Source organism: Betta splendens, chromosome 3, assembly GCF_900634795.4.
Source record: "Betta splendens chromosome 3, fBetSpl5.4, whole genome shotgun sequence".
Lineage (NCBI taxonomy): Eukaryota > Metazoa > Chordata > Actinopteri > Anabantiformes > Osphronemidae > Betta > Betta splendens.
The window spans coordinates 236,851-262,879 of record NC_040883.2 but is presented as its reverse complement, the minus strand read 5'-3'; the positions used below and the strand labels follow the sequence as shown (position 1 = coordinate 262,879).

The 26,029-nt window shown below is 47.6% G+C and overlaps 3 protein-coding genes across 6 annotated transcripts in view; all 3 read right to left on the bottom strand.

Moving 5' to 3' along the window:
* The window catches only part of lrrk1 (leucine-rich repeat kinase 1), a 51,957-nt gene extending 47,550 nt beyond the window's left edge, over positions 1-4,407 (bottom strand). The window contains exon 1 of one of the 3 annotated variants that reach the window (XM_055507470.1): positions 3,888-4,407. The gene's annotated coding sequence lies outside the window, so the exon portion shown is untranslated. The remainder of the gene's footprint in view (positions 1-3,887) is intronic. The other 2 variants (XM_055507469.1, XM_029143710.3) reach the window with 2 other exon arrangements.
* Positions 4,408-4,721: 314 nt separating this feature from the next.
* aldh1a3 (aldehyde dehydrogenase 1 family, member A3) lies at positions 4,722-16,714 on the bottom strand. The gene is made up of 13 exons (XM_029145050.3): positions 11,437-16,714; positions 11,242-11,346; positions 10,958-11,098; positions 10,690-10,819; positions 9,518-9,579; positions 9,183-9,311; positions 8,000-8,113; positions 6,956-7,058; positions 6,327-6,511; positions 5,901-6,065; positions 5,376-5,533; positions 5,097-5,171; positions 4,722-5,017 (listed from the first exon to the last, which is right to left on the bottom strand). Exons 1-13 carry the CDS (start codon positions 11,509-11,511, stop codon positions 4,948-4,950), a joined length of 1,512 nt encoding a protein of 503 aa, XP_029000883.1. The 5' UTR covers positions 11,512-16,714; the 3' UTR covers positions 4,722-4,947.
* Positions 16,715-17,525: 811 nt separating this feature from the next.
* asb7 (ankyrin repeat and SOCS box containing 7) lies at positions 17,526-25,798 on the bottom strand. 2 transcript variants are annotated; one of them, XM_029144325.3, is made up of 6 exons: positions 25,202-25,798; positions 24,541-24,656; positions 23,765-24,018; positions 23,077-23,360; positions 22,755-22,968; positions 17,526-19,165 (listed from the first exon to the last, which is right to left on the bottom strand). In XM_029144325.3, the coding sequence occupies exons 3-6, from the start codon at positions 24,003-24,005 to the stop codon at positions 19,026-19,028; spliced, it is 879 nt and encodes a 292-aa protein (XP_029000158.1). In that variant the 5' UTR covers positions 24,006-24,018; positions 24,541-24,656; positions 25,202-25,798; the 3' UTR covers positions 17,526-19,025. The 2 variants fall into 2 exon arrangements, with proteins under 2 accessions (XP_029000158.1, XP_029000154.1); XM_029144321.3 differs by having other exon boundaries at positions 22,755-23,360.
* Positions 25,799-26,029: the final 231 nt, after the last annotated feature.

The following is a 26,029-nucleotide window of genomic DNA, read 5'->3' as shown; positions in this document are numbered from 1 at the left end:
GGAGACGGACGGCCCCCTCACCCAGGAGAGGGTCTGCCAGCTCAATCAGGAGAGGGACAGCCAGCTCAATCAGGAGAGGGACGGCCTCCTCACCCAGGAGAGGGACAGCCAACTCAATCAGCAGACGGACGGCCTCCTCACCCAGGAGAGGGACTGCCAAATCAATCAGCAGAGGGACGGCCACATCACCCAGGAGACGGACGGCCTCCTCACCCAGGAGAGGGACGGCCAACTCACCCAGGAGAGGGTGACGGCCAACTCAATCAGCAGAGGGACAGCCTCCTCACCCAGGAGAGGGACAGCCTCCTCACCCAGGAGACGGACGGCCTCCTCACCCAGGAGAGGGACAGCTAACTCAATCAGGAGAGAGACGGCCCCCTCACCCAGGAGAAGAACGGCCAACTCAATCAGGAGAGGATGGCCAACTCAATCAGGAGAGGGACGGCCCCCTCACCCAGGAGACGGACGGCCCCCTCACCCAGGAGAGGGACAGCCAACTCACCCAGGAGACGGACGGCCTCCTCACCCAGGAGAGGACAGCCAACTCACCCAGGAGACGGACGGCCAACTCACCCAGGAGAGGGTGATGGCCAACTCAATCAGCAGAGGGACAGCCTCCTCACCCAGGAGAGGGACAGCCTCCTCACCCAGGAGACGGACGGCCTCCTCACCCAGGAGACGGACGGCCTCCTCACCCAGGAAAGGGACAGCTAACTGAATCAGGAGAGAGACGGCCCCCTCACCCAGGAGAAGAACGGCCAACTCAATCAGGAGAGGGACGGCCAACTCAATCAGGAGAGGGACGGCCCCCTCACCCAGGAGACGGACGGCCCCCTCACCCAGGAGAGGGAGGGCCAGCTCAATCAGGAGAGGGACAGCCCCCTCACCCAGGAGAGGGACAGCCACCTGAATCAGGAGAGGGACGGCCCCCTCACCCAGGAGACACTCCCCCCTCACCCAGGAGAAGAACGGCCAACTCAATCAGGAGAGGGACGGCCCCCTCACCCAGGAGACGGACGGCCCCCTCACCCAGAGAGACAGCCAACTCACCCAGGAGACGGACGGCCTCCTCACCCAGGAGAGGGACGGCCAACTCACCCAGGAGACGGACGGCCTCCTCACCCAGGAACGCGGCCCTCCTCACCCAGGAAAGGGACAGCTAACTGAATCAGGAGAGAGACCCCCCTCACCCAGGAGAAGAACGGCCAACTCAATCAGGAGAGGGACGGCCAACTCAATCAGGAGAGGGACGGCCACCTCACCCAGGAGACGGACGGCCCCCTCACCCAGGAGAGGGAGGGCCAGCTCAATCAGGAGAGGACAGCCCCCTCACCCAGGAGAGGGACAGCCAACTGAATCAGGAGAGGGACGGCCCCCTCACCCAGGAGACGGACGGCCCCATCACCCAGGAGAGGGACAGCCAACTCAATCAGCAGAGGGACGGCCCCCCTCACCCAGGAGAAGAACGGCCAACTCAATCAGGAGAGGGACGGCCCCCTCACCCAGGAGACGGACGGCCCCCTCACCCAGGAGAGGGTCTGCCAGCTCAATCAGGAGAGGGACAGCCAGCTCAATCAGGAGAGGGACGGCCTCCTCACCCAGGAGAGGGACAGCCAACTCAATCAGCAGACGGACGGCCTCCTCACCCAGGAGAGGACTGCCAAATCAATCAGCAGAGGGACGGCCACATCACCCAGGAGACGGACGGCCTCCTCACCCAGGAGAGGGACGGCCAACTCACCCGGAGAGGGTGACGGCCAACTCAATCAGCAGAGGGACAGCCTCCTCACCCAGGAGAGGGACAGCCTCCTCACCCAGGAGACGGACGGCCTCCTCACCCAGGAGAGGGACAGCCAACTCACTCAGGAGAGAGACGGCCACCTCACCCAGGAGAAGAACGGCCAACTCATCAGGAGAGGGACGGCCAACTCAATCAGGAGAGGGACGGCCCCCTCACCCAGGAGACGGACGGCCCCCTCACCCAGGAGAGGGACAGCCAACTCACCCAGGAGACGGACGGCCTCCTCACCCAGGAGAGGGACAGCCAACTCACCCAGGAGACGGACGGCCAACTCACCCAGGAGAGGGTGATGGCCAACTCAATCAGCAGAGGGACAGCCTCCTCACCCAGGAGAGGGACAGCCTCCTCACCCAGGAGACGGACGGCCTCCTCACCCAGGAGACGGACGGCCTCCTCACCCAGGAGAGGGACAGCTAACTGAATCAGGAGAGAGACGGCCCCCTCACCCAGGAGAAGAACGGCCAACTCAATCAGGAGAGGGACGGCCAACTCAATCAGGAGAGGGACGGCCCCCTCACCCAGGAGACGGACGGCCCCCTCACCCAGGAGAGGGAGGGCCAGCTCAATCAGGAGAGGGACAGCCCCCTCACCCAGGAGAGGGACAGCCAACTGAATCAGGAGAGGACGGCCCCCTCACCCAGGAGACGGACGGCCCCATCACCCAGGAGAGGGACAGCCAACTCAATCAGCAGAGGGACGGCCCCCTCACCCAGGAGAAGAACGGCCAACTCAATCAGGAGAGGGACGGCCCCCTCACCCAGGAGACGGACGGCCCCCTCACCCAGGAGAGGGTCTGCCAGCTCAATCAGGAGAGGGACAGCCAGCTCAATCAGGAGAGGGACGGCCTCCTCACCCAGGAGAGGGACTGCCAAATCAATCAGCAGAGGGAAGGCCACATCACCCAGGAGACGGACGGCCTCCTCACCCTGGAGAGGGACAGCCAACTCAATCAGGAGAGGGACGGCCTTCTATAGGCTATAACTGAAAGCAAAGCGGATGGAGGCCATATCCAGCCCAAGTAAGCCAGAAAAGCCCCATGTATGGGGTTTCCCCAGCAACAACTAGCCATGTTCAAGTTCCTGAGAAGAAACTACAGAGTGTTACCTTTCTATTATAAGAGGTTAAGTGAATAACGATTGTCTAAGTGTCTACTTAATAAGGAGGTGCGGGTGCTTAGAAATGAATCCTTCATGATGGTGGGTAAAAAAACATTTTGGAGGCTCTTTGTTTTTAACCTGTTTAAAATGCTGCTGCATCTCACTCTGCATCATTCCCTTATTTTATCCTCACTTCATTGGCTGCCTGTGCATTTTAAGATGTAGATTTTAGGATCATTTTAGAATTTCAGGATTTTAAACTTCTTTTATTTGTTTTTAAATGTTCCATCATGGTCACTCAGAGCAGCTGACCTGTGTGTACTGAAAACTAAATGTAAGGTCAGAGGGGACAGGGCCTTTGTAGCGGCAGCTCCAAAGCCCTGGAACGCCTTTTCACATGAAACAGGCCTCATCCCTGCCTATATTTAAATATCTTCTTAAAACCATCTTGTTCTGAATGGCTTTTAACACAGTTGAGTTGGCATTATTTTATCTGTCCGCTTTTTCATTTGTTTTTATTATTATTTTCTCTTGTCTTAATGTATATTCATTTATATGTTTTTTAAGGCATGCATTTTACGATTTTATTTGTACAGCACTTTAATTCAGTTGTTTTTAACGTGCTAAACAAATAAAGTTACAGTTACAGTTACAGTTAAGCTGGTCCTGGCGAATCAAATTGTCTGTGCAGGTTCCACATCTGTCTTTAAAGGCGTACAAATAGACTTCTACTATCCAATTATGCTTCATTCATTAATTCGTGCACACTTTATTCTCGTGAATACGAAGTTTGGCACCTTTTAACAACATGAAAATGGGAAGAACGTAAACTGGTTCTGTACAGTACAAATACGACACATGTGATGTTTACGCGTTGGTGCTGTTGCGTTGACCTGCAGCAACAACGTCACGTTCCACCTCCAACATAAGCTGCGCAGAAAGTTTCAGGACTCAACCAAATGGTTTGCTTAAGTTAATCTTTAACTCACCGCATGGTTGACAGGTCAGCGAGCATCAAACGCTTTTAACTTCAAGTACAAGTACAGCAAGTACAGAATCTGAGACGGCTGTTACAGTAACTGGACTTCCTGGTTCCAAAGAACGAACGTTCCAACGTGACGCACGCTGTGAATCGAGCTGGATAACAGAGGAACTTCCGGTACCTTTCACAATAAAGCCTAGAATAAGAAAAAGCCAGGGAGTCTGGAAAGTCAAGTCAAGATGCTTCAGCAGCAACGAGAAAACATGATATTGATTCAAGCTATATGATATAATAGCAGTATATAACATATCCAGGTAAACAATCCTGACAAGGTGCTGGCTATGCATAAGCTTCCAAAAGGAGACAACAGCAGCAGCAAAATTTGTCTAAATGTTCATTGAATGATTAATAAAGAATAAAATAAAACAAAGAGTTAATATACTGTATTGTGCATGTATAATGATTATGGTATATGTGTGCACGCAAACAGATATTATTGCACAAATAAAGAATAAAGAATGAAAATGTAGAGAAGTGAACAATATAATCATTTCTAAGTTCCATTTCGCAGTTGAACTGTTTACCCACCATTTTATTGAATAATACACAAATACAAACAAAACATGACAAGAAAACAGTATTGTTCCAAGAATTAGCGCACAGTTATATATATAACTGTATATCTGTATATATCTGTATATATATATATAATTATCTCTCTATATTATATATCTATCTCTCTCTATCTATCTATCTATCTATATATCTATATATCTAATATCTATATCTCTCTCTCTATATATTCTCTCTCTCTCTCTCCAATTTCTCTAATTACTACTTCTGTGAGCTGGGCTCATTTGTAAAAGCCAGAGGCATTAACTTAAATCTAACATATAAATACTCTGGCTACGAGTGAAACTATTTAAGTGGCTAGTCTTTACTGGACAGATTGAGATCAAGCGATCCTGGTCATGAGCATGAAAACAGAGATATTACGTGGGTAAAGAATATTGTGTCATGGCGTCACATGAAAGGAAGTACAGAAAAGTGGCTCCTCTCAGTTCTCATCACAGGGTTTGGCTCAGTTTAATAGTCACTGCCTTCACTTCTGAGTACTCAGCCAGCGCATACTCTCCACTGCAGAGACAGCACATGAAGGCGGTTAGGCCGTAAACAGTGAACACATAAGATGTGAAGACACAGTAGTGATTCTTACAGTTCTCTTCCATTACCAGACATCTTGTACCCTCCAAAGGGTGCCTGAGCATGAAGAGCATTATAGCAGTTAATCCTTGAACAAAACAGAGACAGTGATCAGCACATGGAAACAGGAAACCAGGCTCAGCATGAATCCACAGACATCAAGCATCAAGCTAAGCAGGATCCAAGGTAGTAAAGAACATCATCATGAAATAAATCCTTTCTATCTATTCAGTAATTCAGTAATGTTGATGGTGTGTTTCCTGTAGAGTCAGGACAGTGGCCGTGGACTTACCACACGGTGCCGGTCTCGAGGGAAGCAGACACAGACAGCGCTTTGTCCAGGCTTGTGGTAAAGACAGCTGACACCAGGCCGTACTCTGAGCAGTTTGCTCTCTCAATGGCCTCCTCCTGACTCTTGAAGCTGAGTATACACTGCACTGGACCAAATATCTGGAAGAGAAGGAGTTTCTCATTCAACCCTACAATCCTTTGACAACATGAATATGAAACACATGTATAACTGGAACTTGTCGTCCGCTAGGTTTTGCCTGTTGGTCTCAGTCCATTAGTCACAGCCAGAAGGAGCTGGAGACCAGTGTCTGCCTACTGACAGACACCTAACTCCTGCAACCTCACCTGAATCCCCATCATCCAGCCACTGATGGGAACTGTCCATGCGCTATGGTGGCCTGCAGAGGAACCTTCCTGGGTTCTGATCAACCTTAACGTGGAGACGTGGGGACTCCTGCCTGTCTGTTACTATAGGTGTTTATTCTAACTGCCTGTTAGTTTCATGTGTAATGAACCAAGGTGTCACCTCTTCCTTCGCAATGCGCATATGGTCTTTGACTCCGGAGAAGATGGTGGGTTGAATAAAGAGGCCCCTCTCGCCAACAGCTGCTCCACCATACTCCAGTTTGGCTCCTTCTTGCTTCCCACTTTCTATGAAGCTCATGATTTTGTCAAATTGCTGATGGTCAATCTGTCAAGATCAGAGGGAATATACAGTAAGAAGAATATCTTTTGTAATAACCCATTTGAATATACTGCAAAAGTGAACCCCTGCATCATTTATTAAACTTCTGTGATACTGAAAATATAACCAAACACACCTAGACTCATTTGCTCTGTGGTCTCTGTCTTTACAGTATACACGTTACCCCAACAGGCCACAACCCTCCATTGATTCTTCAAATTAGTACTTGTTGTATGAAGTCAGGTGTGGTTAAGCATCTGATGCTACCTGTGGCCCGTGTGATGTCTGGGGATCCAGCGGGTCTCCTATGACTATCTTCTTGGCACTTTCGATGCTGCAGTGCACAAACTCTTCATAAATGCTTTCCTCCACGTAGACACGTGATGCTGCGGTGCAGCACTGACCCTGGTTGTAGAAAGCTCCGTGTTGGGTTTCTTTGACAGCCAGCTGCACTGTAGACACAGGAAGACAGCATTAAAAACAAGAAGCACTGTTCACTGCGCACATTTAATATGACCACCGCCTCAGACCATGAACATGCAAGGACCATGGATGTATGAGCCGGTCTCAAGAAAGGCTGGAGCTCAGGATTGAGAACTGTGGGTTAAAGAGGAGGAAAAAAGGGAGGCGGTGTGAACATAAACCCTGCAGACAAAGCTGTAGTCAAGGGTCAGAGGCAATGATGTTTGATCCCGTGGACAACAGAAATCCTAAATCAGAAGATACTGAAACTGTTTGAATTTTTGTAAGAAGGCTAGGAAATCATATTACGATACACATACGATACAATACCACTATCCCACAATGGGGAAATTCTACCTTTACTATATTTAATATATCATTTATCTTTATTAAATGGTCTCTTCTGCATGGCGTCCCAGACATTATTCACTCACAGTCACAGTCTGCGAACACGATGCAGGGGTTCTTCCCACCCAGTTCCAAAGTTACTCTCTTCAGGTTACTTCTGGCTGCCGCTTCTTTGATCAGCTGGCCTACCTGCACAAATGACGGGACACATTATTGGCTGGTGGCTTGGTAGCTCAGCTGGTAGAGCCTTGGCTTGGGACGTGAAAGGTCCACCAGAGCACTGTGACGGTGCGTTGCGTGCTCCCCCAGGGGATGGTTTAAATGCAGAAGACCAATCTCATTGTGACATTGTACCAAGTGTGAAAATGGCAATAAAATACTAATTTTTTTCTTGTTGTTAGCTCTTGTTTTATTAATACAAAGTCCTACAAAGGAGAACCATCATCTAAAAGGATGTGTGTATCAAAATTCTATTATTCTATTAGACCTGTCCACCAAACTGAATAGATGCAGCTGACCCTGTCTAGGCTGCTCCAATGGACTCAAGACCTTCGGCTTAATTCACCAGGTACCTGTGAAAGCAGTACAAGCCTACAGACACATTTGAGCTCAGTCGTGGCTGGCTTGTGTGTGAACTCCTCATAGTGGGAGCTGCTGGCAGGTTAGAGCAAGTAGGACACAGACCCGAACGCAGCTGACAAGGGTCAAAGCGGGGAGAGAAAACAATTATATTTATGTTTAGAAAGACAAAGCGAATGACTGAGAACAAATCTTATCTTTACGACAGGATCACAATAAATGGGAAAGAATCCACCTGGGAGGATTTGGGAATCTAAGTAAGAGTGTTTGCCAGGGAAAGGACCAGAAACCAGTCCAGCATCAGCACAAACAGCCAATTATGCTGGAACGTGACCAGGTGAGATGAAACACAATCTGACTGAGGTATGTGACAAGGGGACCTAAAGATGCACACCAAGGTTTACTGGAACTAAATACAAGTGACTAATAAAGAACAGAAAATGAGGAAGTAACTGTCAACTCTTCAACTCATTAGATTATAAAGTTCCCTGTATAAAGGCAAACATTGGCTTTTTAAGTTCAAATGTTTGCTCTGACAGAAACACACATACCTCTGTAGAGCCAGTAAAGGCCACCTTGTCCACATCCCTGTGGCTGGCAATGGCTGCTCCTGCCGTGGGACCAAACCCTGGGACAATGTTCACAACTCCAGGAGGCAAACCTGCCTTAAAGGGCAACATGGAGGAAGTTAGTGCAGGGATTAAGGGGTAACACTTTAATGCAAGCTGCCATTGTTTTGCATCATGTGATGATGTGTTTGTTAGTACGGACTGGAGAAACTACAGGTATGCAGAACTTGTTAGTGACGCTAAGGAGAGTGCTTGTGTTTCTACATTTCCTAAATGAGCTTGCAGCAGGTACAACAATATGACACTACCTGGAGCAATATATTGTGATGGTAGATGGCCAGTGTGGCACATGTCCCTAAATCTGCTGATGGTGTGAGAAACATCTGCTGTGTTTCAACAATCATTATAGCCAATCTAGAACCTGGCTGGACACCAATGAGTGATGAACGGTCCAATTTACGTGACTTTCAGTGACACTTTCAGTGTCAAATCAAACTGAAAGTGGGAGAAAAAGACTAACGCATGACACACACCCAAAACCTCAGGGGGAGGATGAATGACACCTAGTGGTGAGCTGAGAACACACGGCTTAGGTTCCTGTTCATCCCAGGAAATGAGCAGTAACTGAGAGGGTGTGACAAAGGCTAAGGACTCTGCTGCTGACGTCTCCTGAAGCAGCTGTGAAGACTGGGGCTTCTGACTCTTGTAAAAAAGATCTATAGATACTTGAATTGCTTGGGGCAAATGTTGCTCTCCAACCTGGTGAACACAATCTCCCTGTTCGAGTCGAGAACAACAACCTCAGATGCAGAGGTCTTGGTTCTTGTCCCATCTGCCCCCGTGTATGCTGAATGTTTATCATCTAAAAGCCCTGGACCAGAGCTCTTCATCCAGCCTCCTGCTCTGGTCTGGTCCTCAGAACACTCCACAGGATGCCACCAAGGGCTGGTCCAAGGCCTCTTCCTCACTCAGCAACAACAACAGCCCTCTAGCGCCTCTGCCTGTAAATGGAACCTGGGAGATTTCTACTGGAAGAGTTGGGATATACAGGTCCATGGGAGGTGGGATGTCTGCATTCAATGAACGAACTCAAGAAATAAAAAACAGTTCAAGCTGAGTTTAGCTGTTGAGCTGGAACCAGTCACTCTATTAGGTTGGCCCCTACCTCTATGATGAGGGATCCCAGGTGAAGAGCTGTGAGGGGGGTCTGCTCAGCTGGTTTGATGACCACTGTGTTCCCACAGCTCAAGGCTGGTGCCAGCTTCCAAGTGAGCATCAGGAGGGGGAAGTTCCACTGTTACAGACAAAGAAACAAAGATGATAAAAGATGGTCCTTGAAGTCAGCGTTGGTGGCTCATCTGTAGCTTCAGGCAGTAGTTTTGCATCTACAATGTGAAAAGGACATTTTATGCACTGCTTGTCTGCAAATGTATTAAGAAGAGATTTTATTACAGGAGAATGAGCAGATGTGTCTACTGGAGCAGATCAGCTTGGACTTACAGGAATGATGGCTCCACATACTCCAACAGGATTGTGTTTAGTCAAACACACAAAGGTCTCATCTGGAAAAACAAAGAAAGAAAGAGTTTTTTTAGTTCCACTAACAGAGGACTAGTCAAAGCTAAAGGCTTGCTCTGCTCCACTTTCTGGTTCCACTAGGCCTGGAGGACTGGCGCCACTGGCCAAGAGCTGAAACTAGGTATAGTACCACTTGACTTGAATGATCAGTACAGGAATAATAGGACTGGTGCTTGTTCTTATCTACTGAAAGGACTAATGCAAAACCGCCTTCCTGCTTGTACCTGTTGTTTGTCCAGTTATACAGCCAGTGAAGGGGAGTCAGGCAGCCTAAAGATAGAAGCTCTTCTTGTTTGACCCATGGCCACGTTCAAGGTGGGACACAAAGTGCGATTATCAACTAAGGATCTACTTGTCAAAGTCACTTCACTGAACTTGCACCATGCTTCATCTGGCGTTTTTCCATTACCAACATCAGTCTGACTCTAGTACCTTAAGAAGCATAGCATGATGGGAACCAAGACGTTGTACACTAGAAAAACCAAAACGCCACACATGTATCCTACAGGCCTCACTGAGCATGATCTGTTCAGTTTAACAGAGTTTACAAAGAACATTAAAGCATCACTATGAGTCACAATACTGCATCCAGCCTATAACCCTCCGCAGCAAGTTTTTAACACCTTATTTACACGTCTGATGTGTAAATGACACCACGCATTAATATGTGAGCTGGGCTTTACTCTGTTTCAGTTAAGAAAAACTTTTTTTAGTTGTGTGTAAGTTAAGGTTCTAATTTTAATGTTGTACTTTGACCATTTCTGGCCACTAAATCACACAAAGACACACTCAAGACTCATCACTGGCTGAGGCCGCAGTTAATCTTCCTGATTCCTATCTCAGCATCCTACTCTTTCTTTTGTTCTGCCATTTCCTTCTTCATCTCTCATCACAGTTTTAGGATCTAACGGGAGCTTGTTGTCTGCATGTTTTGTCTATCTCTTGCCCTGCAGAGTCAGAGAAAATGCAAAATAGAATCTGACAGGATGGGGAAGAGTTAAGAGGCTAATTAAAACACCACCCACAGCCAGAGACAAGGCAGACCGGACACAGTCACTTCTCACTAATGAGGAGGTTTCCTTTGTTCAACTCACCTATAGCTAGACTCCTGCCTTGAACCTTGTCTGCCCAGCCTGCATAGTAACGTAGGGTTTTGATGCTGCCCTCAAGGTCGATGAAGAAAGACTGCAGAAAGGGCTTCCCTGTGTCCAGAGTCTCCAGAGTCTAAGATATACAGAAAACTGGCACCACTCTTTTAAATGTTGTGTAAAACTACAGTCTGTCAGCAAAGATAAGCTGCTTGAGAATCACAACCTGCTGTGGGAAAGCATCTGAGAGTCTAATAAATCAAAGTAAGCCCACCGCCAGCAGGAGCCGGTCTCTCTCCATCAGGTCAGCCAGCCTGTACAGCAGCCGCCCGCGGCCGGATGACTCCATCCTCTGCCATGGAGAACCTCGCTGCTTGGCCACTTTGGCCGCCTGCACTGCCTTGTCCACGTCCTCCTTCACAAAACAAGGCAGACGGTGACGCAACAGTGTTTCATAAAACACCGGCAGGAAACGTTGCTGTGTGGTCGGGTCAAAGACTTGTTCCTATGGCAGTAGACGTCCACCGAGTAATGAAGCTGAAAGAGACAGGTTCTTACTTGGTCTGCTTCCTCCACATCACAGATCTTTGAACCTGTGGCTGGGTTGAACGTTGGAAATGTCTTCCCTGTGCTGGATGTGTGCCACTCATTGTTAAAAAAGATCTGTAGATAGAATAGCTTTGGTCGTTGCTTTATGCCAAGTTACAAAAACACATTGAAAGTAAAGGTCTTAACTTTGTGCAGCTGCCTCACCTTGGTGCATTTGATCTCCTGGATCTTTACAGGCTGAGGAGAAGGCAAACCTCCGGCTACTCCGTTCTGTGCCATTGTGGCTCACTGGTGGGGTCGGCTGTCAGCCCATCCACTTGCTTTATGTGAGAATGTGGAGTTCCTGCCTCCCTCTCTCCCTCCAGCAGCTGAGGACTGCCGGGCTCCACCCCGATCAAAAATCAAGGGCTCGTATCTGAATGGAATCTTCACCTTTAAAAGCTATTGTTCTTCTGAGAAACTGCCTTGTTTAAGATGGATATATGGAGGATGTTGTGTTCCTGTAACCACCTGTCATAAGATGACACCTGTCACATGGCACTAGAAGCTGTCTACAGTACATGTGCAGCCTGCTCTTATTGCAAAGTTCTGTTTTGCACCTGGACCTGGTGAAGTTGAACAAAGCAGAACACATGGAAACAAATGTTTTGTTCTTGAGGACAAAGCTTGTTGCTTGCTCCAGACTGCACCTGCACAAAATCTGCTATTGTTTCCCCTTCGTTGCTTCTTGTCACTCTTGATGTCAAAGTTTAATTAGGACAAAGAGCGTTCACAAGCTCATTTCCCACTTCAGCAAGTTTCTAACACTTCATAATGAGAGAGACTCAAAGGGACCGAATGAAAGAGAAAAGGGCCAGAGAGAAAACGAGTGGGAGGGAGGATAGGATGTCTGTGGAGGGCTCGGGTGGCGTTGCACAGCCACAGAAGAGGCCTTTGCAAGATAGGTCAGGGAAATAACATGAAATGCAAAATATGGGCCAGGACTCATGCAAATAAGTAGGAAACTCCAGAGATTAGGTCAACAGATTAGGTCAATGAGATAATAATGAAATATTCTAGTGACAACAACCTGAGTCAAGGTGTTTATTCAGTATGCTCCTAAGAAGTGACCCAGATGAACCACAGCTTTGACACCAGGCTTGGATAGTAGTAAGATCTTTACAGAGCTAAACTCTAACATGACCCCTGGACTGATGCTGCTTTCCCTTAAAGCACAATCCCACATTTGTCCGTGATTTCATTGTTGCAGTTGGACACACACACAGACAGTGGAGAGAACAATTCAGATAGGAAAAGAAGGAATGATAGAGAGCAAGAGAGAAAGGGAGGGCGAGAGAGTCTTAACTGTCCAGGTGTTCAGGGCTAAACAAAGGCTCTTTTCAGCCCCTGATGGGAACGCACTGCTCCTCCATGTGTTGCAAAATATACAAGATAGAAAAAGAGCTGATCCTCTGTCACAGGACACAAACATGAAAGCTTCAACTAATGACGTGGGTCTCATGCTGTCAGTAAGCAGGAGACTATAACCTATGTAGATGGTACAAGACAATACTTAACCACGGCCTGGTGGTACAGTAGGTTCTGCTCAGTGACTCTAATGGAGGAAAAGTATCAGATACAAAGACAAACCATGTTTGATGCCTCACCTCCCACTGCTGCATGCTCAAACAGTGTTTCTAACACACACAGTCTCCAGCAGTCAACAAGCCTTACATGGCATTATTGTCCCAGATGGGACATTATTATCATTTCTGCTAGTTATTGCTGTGATGGTTATGTACTCGCTGATACTGATAACTACAAGAATGCATCTTATAAAATAATATAAAGGGTTATGAGCTGGTGATGATCTGCTAACATGAATAAGATTTTTTGTGGAAGCTGCATATGTGAAGGTGGTTCAGAGTGAACTTTAAGAAATCGTGTTTCTAGGTCAACCCACACAGTTCATCTTGTTCTTCATCCAGTGTGTCTAACAAAAACATTTCAAAACCCTGGTGGTGGTAGCGTCAGTGATGCTTGCTCTGAACCAGCACAGTTTGCCATCATTAACTTACATGGAGGGATGAACATGAACAAAGTCAGTCCAGGTTTAATCCACATGTGGTGTGAAATAACCTAATCACTGAGTCTTAACAGACCAGCATCCCTCCACGTAATCCTGGGGCAGGTTCCGTGCACAGAATGCAAGGCTTCAACAAGGACATACTGTATCACTTGTTCTGCTGTTTCAGAGAAATTCTGAGACCACTTGAAGCACACAGCTCCAGTGAACCTGTGCTAGGTACGTGTCGAATCAATACGGTCTATTGTGTGGAAACTTGGAGCAGTTCTATGAGAGACTCCCACAGCATCTAGGGTAGCAGTGTCCTCTGCTCTTCAAAGAAACACAAGTGGATCATGTATTAGTTCACACAGAGTGTTCTGTGTGACCACAATGGCAAATCTCTGTCTACCTGTTTGAAAAGTTAGATCTGGTTTGGAACCATAATGACCATCGATCAACAAGAAAAACTATACACATTGAAATTATTTGGTTACTCAAAGTTACTCAATGCCCACAGTTGGTGCAGGATTAAGGTAACCGAGGTTGAGCTGCTACTGCTTACTCCTGTGTCACAGAGTCAATTAGTAGCACAGCACAACACAGCTGCAGTATAGAATACTGCATCTACAATCACCATCACCAGGAGCAACAAAAGAAATCAGCCTTCAGCAGACTCCAGGAAGAAGGAGAGCACCGAGAGGTGAACATGAGCTGAGCTTTCTGTCTAGACAAGCGACTGTTGTTGTACTGAGGCAACATTAAAGCATGTTTGCTTCCAGGTAGTCCTTATGGTTGACTCGACAGAAACAATCAGTCCATAAGCAGAAGCATCACAACTACAGTCCTACATAGAAGGTTATGAAGAGCAAAAACAATAATGTGTACTTCCAGTAGTTAATAGTTTGAAAGCAACACAGAAGGTCAAGTCACATCAAGGCTGCGTGAACAAAGGTCAAGTCATGTCAGCACTGCATGAACGAAGATCAAGTCATGTCAGCACTGCGTGAACGAAGGTTGGGTCATGTCAGCACTGCGTGAACAAAGGTTCAATCACGTCAAAGCTGCGTGAACCAAGGTCAAGTCATGTCAGCGCTGCCTGACAGGAGGTCCAGTCACGTCAAGGCTGCGTGATTAAAAGTCCAGTCACGTCAGCGCTGAATGACAGAAGGTAAAGTCACGTCAGCGCTGCCTAAACGGAGGTTGAGTCCCGTCAACCGCGTGAACGAAGGTTGAGTCACGTCAAGGCTGCGTAAATGAAGGTCGAGTCACGTCAAGGCTGCATGACAGAAGGTCGAGTCACGTCTAGGCTGCGTGACAGAAGGTCGAGTCACGTCAGCACAGCGTGAACAAAGGTCGAGTCACGTCAAGGCTGCGTGAACGAAGGTCGAGTCACGTCAAGGCTGCGTGAACGAAGGTCGAGTCACGGCAAGGTTGCGTGAACGAAAGTCGAGTCATGTCAGCGCTGCGTGACAGAAGGTCGAGTCACGTCAGCACAGCGTGAACAAAGGTCGAGTCACGTCAAGGCTGCGTGAACGAAGGTCGAGTCACGTCAAGGCTGCGTGAACGAAGGTCGAGTCACGTCAAGGCTGCGTGGATGGAGGTCTAGTCATGTCAAGGCTGCGTGAACGAAGGTCGAGTCACGTCAAGGCTGCGTGAACGAAAGTCGAGTCATGTCAGCGCTGCGTGACAGAAGGTCAAGTCACGTCAGTGATGCCTGACAGGAGGTCGAGTCACATCAAAACTCTGTGACAGAAGATCGAGTTACATCAAGACTCTGTGACAGAAGGTTGAGTCACGTCAAGGCTGCGTAAATGAAGGTCGAGTCACGTCAAGGCTGTGTGAACAAAGGTCCAGTCACGTCAAGGCTGCATGAGAGAAGGTCGAGTCACGTCTAGGCTGCGTGACAGAAGGTCGAGTCACGTCAGCACAGCGTGAACAAAGGTCGAGTCACGTCAAGGTTGCGTGAACAAAGGTCGAGTCACGTCAAGGCTGCGTGAACGAAGGTCGAGTCACGTCAAGGCTGCGTGAACGAAGGTCGAGTCACGGCAAGGTTGCGTGAACGAAAGTCGAGTCATGTCAGCGCTGCGTGACAGAAGGTCGAGCCATGTCAGCGCAGCGTGAACAAAGGTCGAGTCACATCAAGGCTGCATGACAGAGGGTCAAGTCACGTCAGCGCAGTCTGAACAAAGGTCTAGTCACGTCAAGGCTGCGTGGATGGAGGTCTAGTCATGTCAAGGCTGCGTAAACGAAGGTCGAGTCACGTCAAGGTTGCGTGAACGAAGGTTGAGTCACGTCAAGGCTGCATGAACGAAGATCAAGGCACGTCAAGGCTGCGTGAACGAAGGTCGAGTCACGTCAAGGCTGCGTGAACGAAGGTCGAGTCACGGCAAGGCTGCGTGAACGAAAGTCGAGTCATGTCAGCGCTGCGTGACAGAAGGTGAAGTCCTGTCAGTGATGCCTGACAGGAGGTCGAGTCACATTAAAACTCTGTGACAGAAGATCGAGTTACATGAAGACTCTGTGACAGTAGGTCGAGTCACGTCAAGGCTGCGTGACAGAAGGTCGAGTCATGTCAGCGCTGCCTGACAGGAGGTCCAGTCACGTCAAGGCTGCGTGATTAAAAGTCCAGTCACGTCAGCGCTGAATGACAGAAGGTCAAGTCACGTCAGCGCTGCCTAAACAGAGGTTGAGTCCCGTTAACCGCGTAAACGAAAGTTGAGTCACGTCAAGGCTGTGTAAACGAAGGTCAAGTCACGTCAGCGCAGCGTGAACAAAGGTCGAGTCACATCAAGGCTGCGTGGATGGAGGTCGAGTCACGTCAAGGTTGCATGAACGAAGGTCGAGTCACGTCGAGGCTGCATAAACGAAGATCAAGTCACGTCAAGGCTGCGTGACCGAAGGTCGAGTCACGTCAAGGCTGTGTAAACGAAGGTCGAGTCACGTCTAGGCTGCGTGACAGAAGGTCGAGTCACGGCAAGGCTGCGTGAACAAAAGTCGAGTCATGTCAGCGCTGCATGACAGAAGGTCGAGTCACGTCAGCGCTGCCTAAACGGAGGCCGAGTCACGTCAAGACTGCGTGACAGAAGGTCGAGTCACGTCAAGGCTGTGTAAACGAAGGTCGAGTCACGTCTAGGCTGCGTGACAGAAGGTCGAGTCATGTCAGCGCAGCGTGAACAAAGGTCGAGTCACATCAAGGCTGCGTGGATGGAGGTCGAGTCACGTCAAGGTTGCATGAACGAAGGTCAAATCACGTCAAGGCTGCATAAACGAAGATCAAGTCACGTCAAGGCTGCGTGAACGAAGATCGAGTCACGTCAAGGCTGCGTGAACGAAGGTCGAGTCACGGCAAGGCTGCGTGAACGAAAGTCGAGTCATGTCAGCGCTGCATGACAGAAGGTCGAGTCACGTCAGCGCTGCCTAAACGGAGGCCCAGTCACGTCAAGACTGCGTGACAGAAGGTCGAGTCACGTCCAGACTCGCGTAAATCGCGTAAACATGCAGAGCTGACGTGACTCAACCTCCATTCACGCAGCCTTGACGTGACTCGACCTCAGTTCATGCAGCCTTGACGTGATTTGACCTTCGTTCACGCGGCCTTGACGTGACTTGACCTCCTGTCAGGCAGCGCTGACGTGACTCGACCTTGGTTCACGCAGCTTTGACGTGATTCAACCTTTGTTTACGCAGCCTTGACGTGAGTCGACCTTCTGTCACGCAGCCTTGACGTGAGTCAACCTCCTGTCAGGCAGTGCTGATCTGACTCGACCTTCTGTCACAGAGTCACATCAAGGCTGCGTGGATGGAGGTTGAGTCACGTCAAGGTTGCACGAACAAAGATCGAGTCACATCAAGGCTGCATAAACGAAGGTCAAGTCACGTCAAGGCTGCGTGAACAAAGGTCAAGTCACGTCAAGGCTGCGTGACAGAGTCTTGACGTAACTCGATCTTCTGTCACAGAGTCTGATTCGACCTCCTGTCAGGCAGCACTGACTTGACTTGACCTTCTGTCACGCAGCGCTGATGTGACTCGACCTTCTGTCATGCAGCCTTGACGTGACTCGACCTCAAAGTCACATCAGCACTGCCTGACAGGAGGTCAAGTCACGTCAAGGCCGCGTGAACGAAGGTCAAGTCACGTCAAGGCTGCATGAACTGAGGTCGAGTCACGTCAAGGCTGCGTGAATGGAGGTTGAGTCAGCTCTGCATGTTTACCGCTATTTCAGATCCTGCTTAAAAACAAGCAGCATTTTTTAAACTCCAACATTTTATTTTCAAATCTCAAATTAAAAGTTCACATTACAAGAAATTACTATTTTAAAATTCAAAGCACAATTTGAACCAAATTATTTTATAGTAAACTCACACTCAAGAAATAGTCAAACCAAGTTCATCGCAATCCTTTGTTTAAACTTCAAATACAAATATTGCAGATCATTACTTAAATAATTTTTACAAAAATATTGGTTGTACATTCATATTTACATGCAGTTTTTAGCGACTGTGTCAGTGTTAAAACAGATGTGACTAGTCATATTTTCATTAACAGAATTTTATCAGTGCACTTAACCCGACCCAAAGGTTCCACATACAGAACCACACTGTTTGACCTTCACTGACTCAGTCATTCACATCGTATCTATTGGTTTTAACCTGTAAAGAACTAAATGCAGGAGGAGGTTGAGACCAACTGCAGCACCGACAGACTTGTGGACCAAGATGAACACACACACTATTGAGTAGATTCACTTCAGTTGCAGAAGACAATGAGCCTGACTTCAGCCGATTCCAGGAACATCTGGCATCTTTGTGCTGGGAAGGTTAGATCGCAGGCTTCTGTAAACTCCTGGCGGAAATAAGACCCTCTTCATGGGAGATATTAAAGAACACGACCCACAGTTGACACAGTAATGCCTCAGTAGTAATATTTAAATTCCAGTAGTTTGACGGTTTATGCCATTTTTAGGATTCCCAGTACTTTTTGTAATGATATTGTTTCAACCATCAAACCTATTTTATCTATTGTGAACCGAGCGAGTTGTAACAAGGCAAAAGCTGGAAGAAGTGATTTTTGAGTCATCCCTCCACATTCACATGAGTAAATGATGATCAACTCAAGTGTTTTACTAATTAAGGCAAATTCCAACCACATCCAAGAAATCTATTGGGACTCCCTGTGAATTGGCCCGGTGTGCCTATAGAGCAGAAGTGCATGCTGCACCTTTACTCATGCTTGACCACCACAGAATCAGCACCAGAGAGTCTGTGATGTAAACCACTCCTGCTTTTCAGTGTGCTGCCTTACACTGTAACATTAAGCTTCCACTAACTGCCTTACATTCATTCTTACCTCTGTCAGTAAACATGATTTGAGTAGAAAGGTAATGCAGGTGGTGATTAGGAGGATCCAGAGGATCATCAGGAAGGCTGGTGATTTAAATTCATTATTAGACAGTGGTTTTTATCCCTCAGTATCCAAGAAGCTTAATATTTAAACTAAATCCTTATAATGTTGGTAACATAAATAGCCTTTTAATGATTATAATGCTAGTTGAATGAAAAACAAATAAAAGCGTTAGATTCTTTTAAAAAAAACACACACACAAACCAAAAGACAGACGTTTTAATGGGTTGAGGAACAAACAGGACTCAACCCCGGATCAAAAACAAAAATCAAAAAAAGTACACAAACCTTTACCACTGCGGTTGCATAGTATTGGTATATGAAGTTTCATTCACTCTGAAACTTTCAGACACTGTCAAACTTATGTTTTAAATAGTCTTTCATAACCTTTGCGATGGGAAGATCATCGAGCAGCTTCAGGCTCTGAAGGCCGATGCAGTGACGGATTCTTATTCGACACAAGTCCTGTAAAGTCCGAGGTTGTTCTGAAAGAGAAATGACAGAAACAGTTGTTAGACGATACAGTGATGAGCCATGCTTAGTTCCTGCAATATGAGACTGTGCTGAAGAACTCGCTGTCTTCTAAATAATCTACAGCAGACATTGAATATTAGTGCTGTATGCTGCTGCGTATGCAAGGAAAAACAATGGCGGACTGAGCAGTTGTGCTCCAGCAGACTGGCTCCACCCATTCTGACTCTGACTGTTGCTTGGGCAGGTACAGAGGAAACCAGGAAGCACTAGTTGTAGTCTGTGAGCCCATGGAAAATATTCCGCCAGGGTGTGTTGGAGGAGGGATGAATGATAATTTCTCTGTATAGATAATATCGAAGGTACAGAGTGTCCCTTCATTCTTAAATACTACCCGAGGTAGTTTTGGTGAACCTGCTATTGAAAATCTGTGAAGTTTTCTTTTAAGTTCTCTAAATTCAAACAGTCAAGGACAAGGAGACTTTCAACTAAAGTGTGAACTACTGGCTGTATATGAAGCACAGCTGCCATCCTGTCATGTGAACCCAGCTCACACCTCCCAGGACAAGCGGTTCAGATGATGGAAGAATACCATAAAATAAATCAATGTGAACTGGGGTGAGCTAATCCTCCATCAGTGGGTGGCAGTAATGTGCAGAAGTTGTCAGAAAAATGTTGAGTCAGGATTGAATTAATTAATGTTCTTGTGTAAACATTCTCATACTAAACTGTATTCACAGTTTCTATTTGGGCTACCCTGCAAGGATTCGTGGGGGAACCACGTAAAAGCAGTCACTAAATATGTGACTTATGACAACGCTGGGCCTCACAAACACATTTCTACCAGTGACTTAAAACCTAAGCTAATATGTGTGTAAGTACATTTACAGTCACTGGTTTCAGTCACTCATTGGCAGCTACAGTCAGTCTGGCCTGGTAGCTCAGTAGGTAGGGCATCGGGTTTGAGCCCCGCTTCTGGCACCAGGTGTCTTTGAGGAAGACAAATTACACCAGGCACCCACTGCGCCCCCCCCAGGGAATGAGTAAAAATGCAGAGATTAATTTCCCCAGGATGTGTCAATAAAGTTAAATTAATATTAAAAATGTTATGCTCTCTGCTATAGTGACCAATAACTACAGGATCATTTACTGTGAGGTAAGACAGAGACGGCCATGAATGATGACGATGTCCAGCCAGGGAGGCTGTGTCCTTGGGTCCTCAGAAGCTTTCCGTGTGTTGAATGTAAAATGCTAGTTATAATAAAAGTGATGCACTTCCTCTCTGAGACTGATCAAAGTTGTGTTTAAATTTTTTCTTTTTAATTCTTTTGAATTCACATCTGTGTCTTCAAGCATTAACTTTATTGCGAACTATAATAATATCGTGGTGGTAATCCCCGAACCCGGTGGTGGACGCCGGAGGTAAGGGACGCCATCAAGCTGAAGAAGGAGTCCTACCAGGTATGGCTGACCTGTAGGACTCCTGAGGCAGCTGATGGGTACCGGCAGGCCAAGCGTGCTGCAGCCCGTGCCGTTGCGGAGGCAAAAACTCGGGCTTGGGAGGAGTTCGGGGAGGCCATGGAGGAGGACTATCGCTCGGCCTCAAAGAGATTCTGGCAAACCGTCCGGCGCCTCAGGAGGGGGAAGCAGTTCTTTACCAACTCTGTTTTCAGTGGAGGTGGGGAGCTGTTGACCTCAACTGGGGATGTTATCGGACGGTGGAAGGAGTACTTTGAGGATCTCCTCAACCCCTCCGACATGCCTTCTGCTGAGGAAGCAGAGGCAGGGGACTCAGAGGCGGACTCGCCCATCACCCAGGCTGAGGTCACCGAGGTAGTTGGTAAGCTCCTCGGTGGCAGAGCAGCGGGGGTGGATGAGATCCGTCCTGAGTACCTCAAGTCTCTGGATGTTGTGGGGCTGTCTTGGGTGACACGCCTCTGCAACATCGCGTGGAGGAGGGGGACAGTTCCTCTGGACTGGACAACCGGGGTGGTTGTCCCTCTTTACAAAAAGGGGGACAGGAGAGTGTGTTCCAACTATAGGGGGATCACACTTCTCAGCCTCCCTGGGAAAGTCTATGCAGGGTACTGGAGAGGAGAATTCGGCCGATAGTCGAACCTCGGATACAGGAGGAACAATGTGGTTTTCGGCCTGGTCGTGGACGCTGGACCAGCTTTATACCCTCAGCAGGGTGCTTGAGGGTTTTGTGGGAGTTTGCCCAACCAGTCTACATGGTGCTTTGTGGATCTGGAGAAGGCATTCGACCGCGTCCCTCGTGACATCCTGTGGGGGGTGCTCCGGGAGTATGGAGTCCAGGGCCCTTTGCTAAGGGCTGTTCGGTCTCTGTACAACCGGAGCAGGAGCTTGGTTCGCATTGCCAGCAATAAGTCAGACCTGTTCCCGGTGCATGTTGGACTTCGGCAGGGCTGCCCTTTGTCACCGGTTCTGTTCATTATTTTTATGGACAGAATTTCTAGGCGCAGCCAGGGGCCGGAGGGGGTCTGGTTTGGGGACCACAGGATAGCATCTCTGCTTTTGCAGATGATGTTGTCCTGTTGGCTTCGTCAGGCCAGGACCTCCAGCGTGCGCTGGTGAGGTTTGCAGCTGAGTGTGAAGCGGCTGGGATGAGAATCAGTTCCTCCAAATCTGAGGCCATGGTTCTCGACCGGAAAAAGGTGGTTTGCTCTCTCCAGGTTGGAGAAGAGTTCCTGCCTCAAGTGGAGGAGTTTAAGTATCTTGGGGTCTTGTTCACGAGTGGGGGAAGGAAGGAGCGTAAGTTTGACAGACGGATCGGTGCGGCGGCTGCAGTAATACGGTCGGTGTATCGGTCCGTCGTGGTGAAGAGGGAGCTGAGCTGAAAGGCAAAGCTCTCAATTTACCGGTCAATCTACGTTCCTACCCTCACCTATGGTCATGAGCTTTGGGTCATGACCGTAAGGGCAAGGTCACGGATACAAGCGGCTGAAATGAGCTTCCTCCGCAGGGTGGCTGGGCGCTCCCTTAGAGATAAGGTGAGGAGCTCTGTCACCCGGGAGGAGCTCGGAGTAGAGTCGCTGCTCCTCCACGTCGAGAGGAGCCAGCTGAGGTGGCTCGGGCATCTAGTTCGGATGCCTCCTGGACGCCTCCCTGGGGAGGTGTTCCGGGCATGTCCCACCGGTAGGAGGCCCAGAGGAAGACCTAGGACTCGCTGGAGAGACTACGTCTCTCGGCTGGCCTGGGAACGTCTTGGGGTCCCACCGGAAGAGCTGGAGGAAGTGTCCGGGGAGAGGGAAGTCTGGAACTCTCTGCTTAGACTGCTGCCCCCGCGACCCGGCCCCGGATAAGCGGATGAAAATGGATGGATGGATGGCGAACTATAAGCTTTACTTGTCTCATTGTGTTGTTGTAAAACAAAATCTAAATTCTTATCCAGACCACACTGCTATTATTTTAGCCTGATACTTTGTCTGGCTGTGGGTGAAGTTTTCTAATCTCTCTACTTTGTAGACAAATCATTAAAATGTAAGAACTTATTAATATCATAATAACTAGTATTATACATATATAGAAAATACTAGTATTCAAACCCAGTATGTATCAATGTCATGTTGTAATAAGACTTACTAGTGACCTCCTGCAAGAAGTCCAGACAGGGCCGGCTGATCCCCGACATGCTAGCAGACACGGCTACAGGCGTCTGGCCTTCAAAGTTCCTTGTATTGGTATCAGCACCATATGTATAGAGCATCTGGGCACACAACACATCATCTCTGAGGGCTGACAGGTGCAATGGGGTCTGTCCATCTTCAAGCCGTCCAAGGTTAGTGTCTGCTCCCCTCTGCAAGAACATGCGGCAATATGAGTGATTGCCCTTAATGACGGCATACCGGAGCAGGAAGCCATTCTGAATGTCAATATTGGCACCATGGTCCAGCAGGATTCGTACACAGCTGGAGCGCTCACGGATGATGGCCAGCTGCAGAGGCGTAGTCCCTTTGTCACTAAGTGGGTCCACCTCGGCCCTGAACTCCAGGAGAAGGCGAACAAAAGAGTCTCGGCCGTAATGGGCTGCCACATGCAATGGAGTCCAGCCATCGTTGCTTTTAGCATTTATAATGTCACTGCGAAACTCTGATTCCAGCATGAGCCGGGCAATGCGTGCTCTGCCATGCATGGCAGCATAGTGAAGTGCTGTGAAGCCACCGATGAAGTCCTTCACTGTGGGGTCAGCTGCAAACGTGACAGTGGAAATGAGAGCAGAGTCAGATAAAACAGCACTGTGGGTTTCACACCAACTGTCCTAACATGCAGTGCCCTCTAGCTGCAGCAGTAGCTCCACTGGCTCAGTCTATTCAAATATACAGCTGATTCACCTAATATGTATTATCGGGATTTGCTGAACGAAAACATTTATGTGAGTATGTGCTTAACATAATTTAAGAATTGTTTTTTTGTGGCATGACAATTAAAAGGTTAGAATGTTGAATTCTAGGTTGCCCATGTTTTTCTGTGAGGAGGTCGTGAGTGTGAATGCTTGTCTGTGTCTTTGTGGCCCCCCCCATATCTACATGTGTGAAAAAGACTTAATAAGCAGAATAACGTGTGTAATGTATAAATGGAGAAAAGCCCCTGACCTCCATGCTCCAGAAAAACACGAACACATCTTTCTTTTCCTTTGGCAGCAGAAAAATGAAGCAGCGTCCATCCATTGGCATCACGAATTTTGGGTGAGTATCCTTGCTCCAGCATTCTTCTTACAGCACAGACATCTCCAGCTGCCACAGCAGCCTGAATCTGCAGCTCCTCGTGAAGCTCAGGATTCCTTCTGCAGTGATGGTTCAGCATCCTAACACATTTCGGAATGGGGATGCTCATCTGCAGCTAACCTCTGGTAGAAAAAAAATGATGAAATACACTGTGTTTGTTGACGAATGGGTTGAAAACACGCACCCTGTCTGATGTTTCTGACTCTAGTAATGACCTTCTCTGACATGCTCAAAGTGGGCCGTTTATGACACATGCCTAATGTCACTCACAATGTGTAAACGATCCACCAGTGTAGACACCAAGTGTGTAACGAAGTAGAACCATGCGTGTAAAAGCCATATCTTACGTATTCTTTTAATGAGTTCGTTTTGGGGCACGTGTTGACATTGTAGACCTCGTACGCCAATATGGTGACAACGTTGATGTACCATCAGAGTTCTTCAAAAAAATGGAGCTAAGTAATAAGCTCTACGTGTGCTTTCTGACGCCTGCTGCTCAAGCCATTTAGGAGGATGTGCACATTTCAATCACATTCAGAAAATGTCCAACCTCTAAACCAGGCAGGTTAAGCGTGGGCCAAATTATTTGTACATTATTTTGTTTATAATTTAAGAGAGGTTTGTCAAAAAAAAACAAAATTTACCTCTTGACAAGCTGTGGAGTCTGGCGTCTCTCGGTCATAACGAAGTCCCGGCTTTCTTTCTAATTTCCGCATGCACTATCAAGAATGCAGGCCTGAAAAGTCGGTGTTACAAATGTCTGCAATACAAACAAGAGTCATGGTTAGTGAAGGTGTGTACTACACAGACTGTCACTGTCAAATATAGCTAATAACGGTTGTGCTGGTTTGAACCTAATAGTCGTGCAGGTATAATTTCCTCTAGTTGTGACATATTGATCACACATTTTGTTGGACAGCTCAACGTGTTAGTGGAAACAATGGACAATAGCTCGGCTTTATTTGCTAATACAAGCAAGTGCACAAACCACACACGAGTAAACAAAATCGGTAAGTGCTGTATACCAGGGCGACGAACAGGCACATGCAAACACGTCGTTTCACTTGCTGCACCACATGCAAAGCGTCCGTTCATTTAGTTACAACTCCTCCATTTCAGGCCACATTTCTTCATCTAGCTAACTGTAGTTAGCCAGCAGGCTCATACACACTAGCATTAGCCTAACAGCTGTGTTGACTTTGCTGTGTGTACAGAAACACAAACACATTTGGTGGATCGATGCTGCAACTAATGCTCCACATTTTCCAGCAGAGCCAACATCCAGACAATCAAACAAATATTTACTTGACAGGCGCTGAGCCAACGCTTCACGTAGCCCACCAGCTCCATGATGTTGTCACAACTTCCTATGTGTGTCCTCTTCAGCTCAGACACAACACAAGCAGCGTGCTGTATGCGCCAGCCTCCCTAAAGTCTCATTTCGACCATCCCTACGCTTTTGAACGGGCAGTTTTCGTGACAAAGTCTAACCGAGCAAATCTGTGACAACAGCAAAACAACATTTCCGCCTATGACCTTACAAAATAAAAGTATACTTTACAAAAGATGAAAATTTCCACACAGAAACAGACAGTTAAAATAGAAAGGCCCTATGTTATTTTGGACAAAAAATAGGCTTAGACCAGTATTGGGGTCCGATTAAAGTAAACTTGACTTGAAAAACATTGAGATAAATCGACAATGTGAAAGTTTGTTAAGCGTACATAAGACTACAAAAAGACCTATTTAAAACCACTGGGGAACGTGCACATTTCAAAAGTTTTAGTAACTAGGTCATGAACACAGGCGGTAATAGTAATTTGAGGAAGTCATAAACCCCAAATTTTATGAGACGCAACTTTATCAACACAAAAGAGATTTGTTTTTTAAAAACACAATTGGGCAGTTGAGAAGCAGGCGTTATAGCAACAAAGTGTCGAACCGATTGAAGCTGTATTCGAATGACAAACTGAACCGTAAGGACTCGTAACCATCAATGCTGCTCCTCCTCCCTCCCCTTATCCTCCTGCTGCTGCTGCTGCTGCTGCTGCTGCTGCTGCTTCTCCTTCTTCGTGTGAATTGACGCTTTCGTTTACGGATTTGGTACATTACCGCCACCCAGTGCTGGAAAAC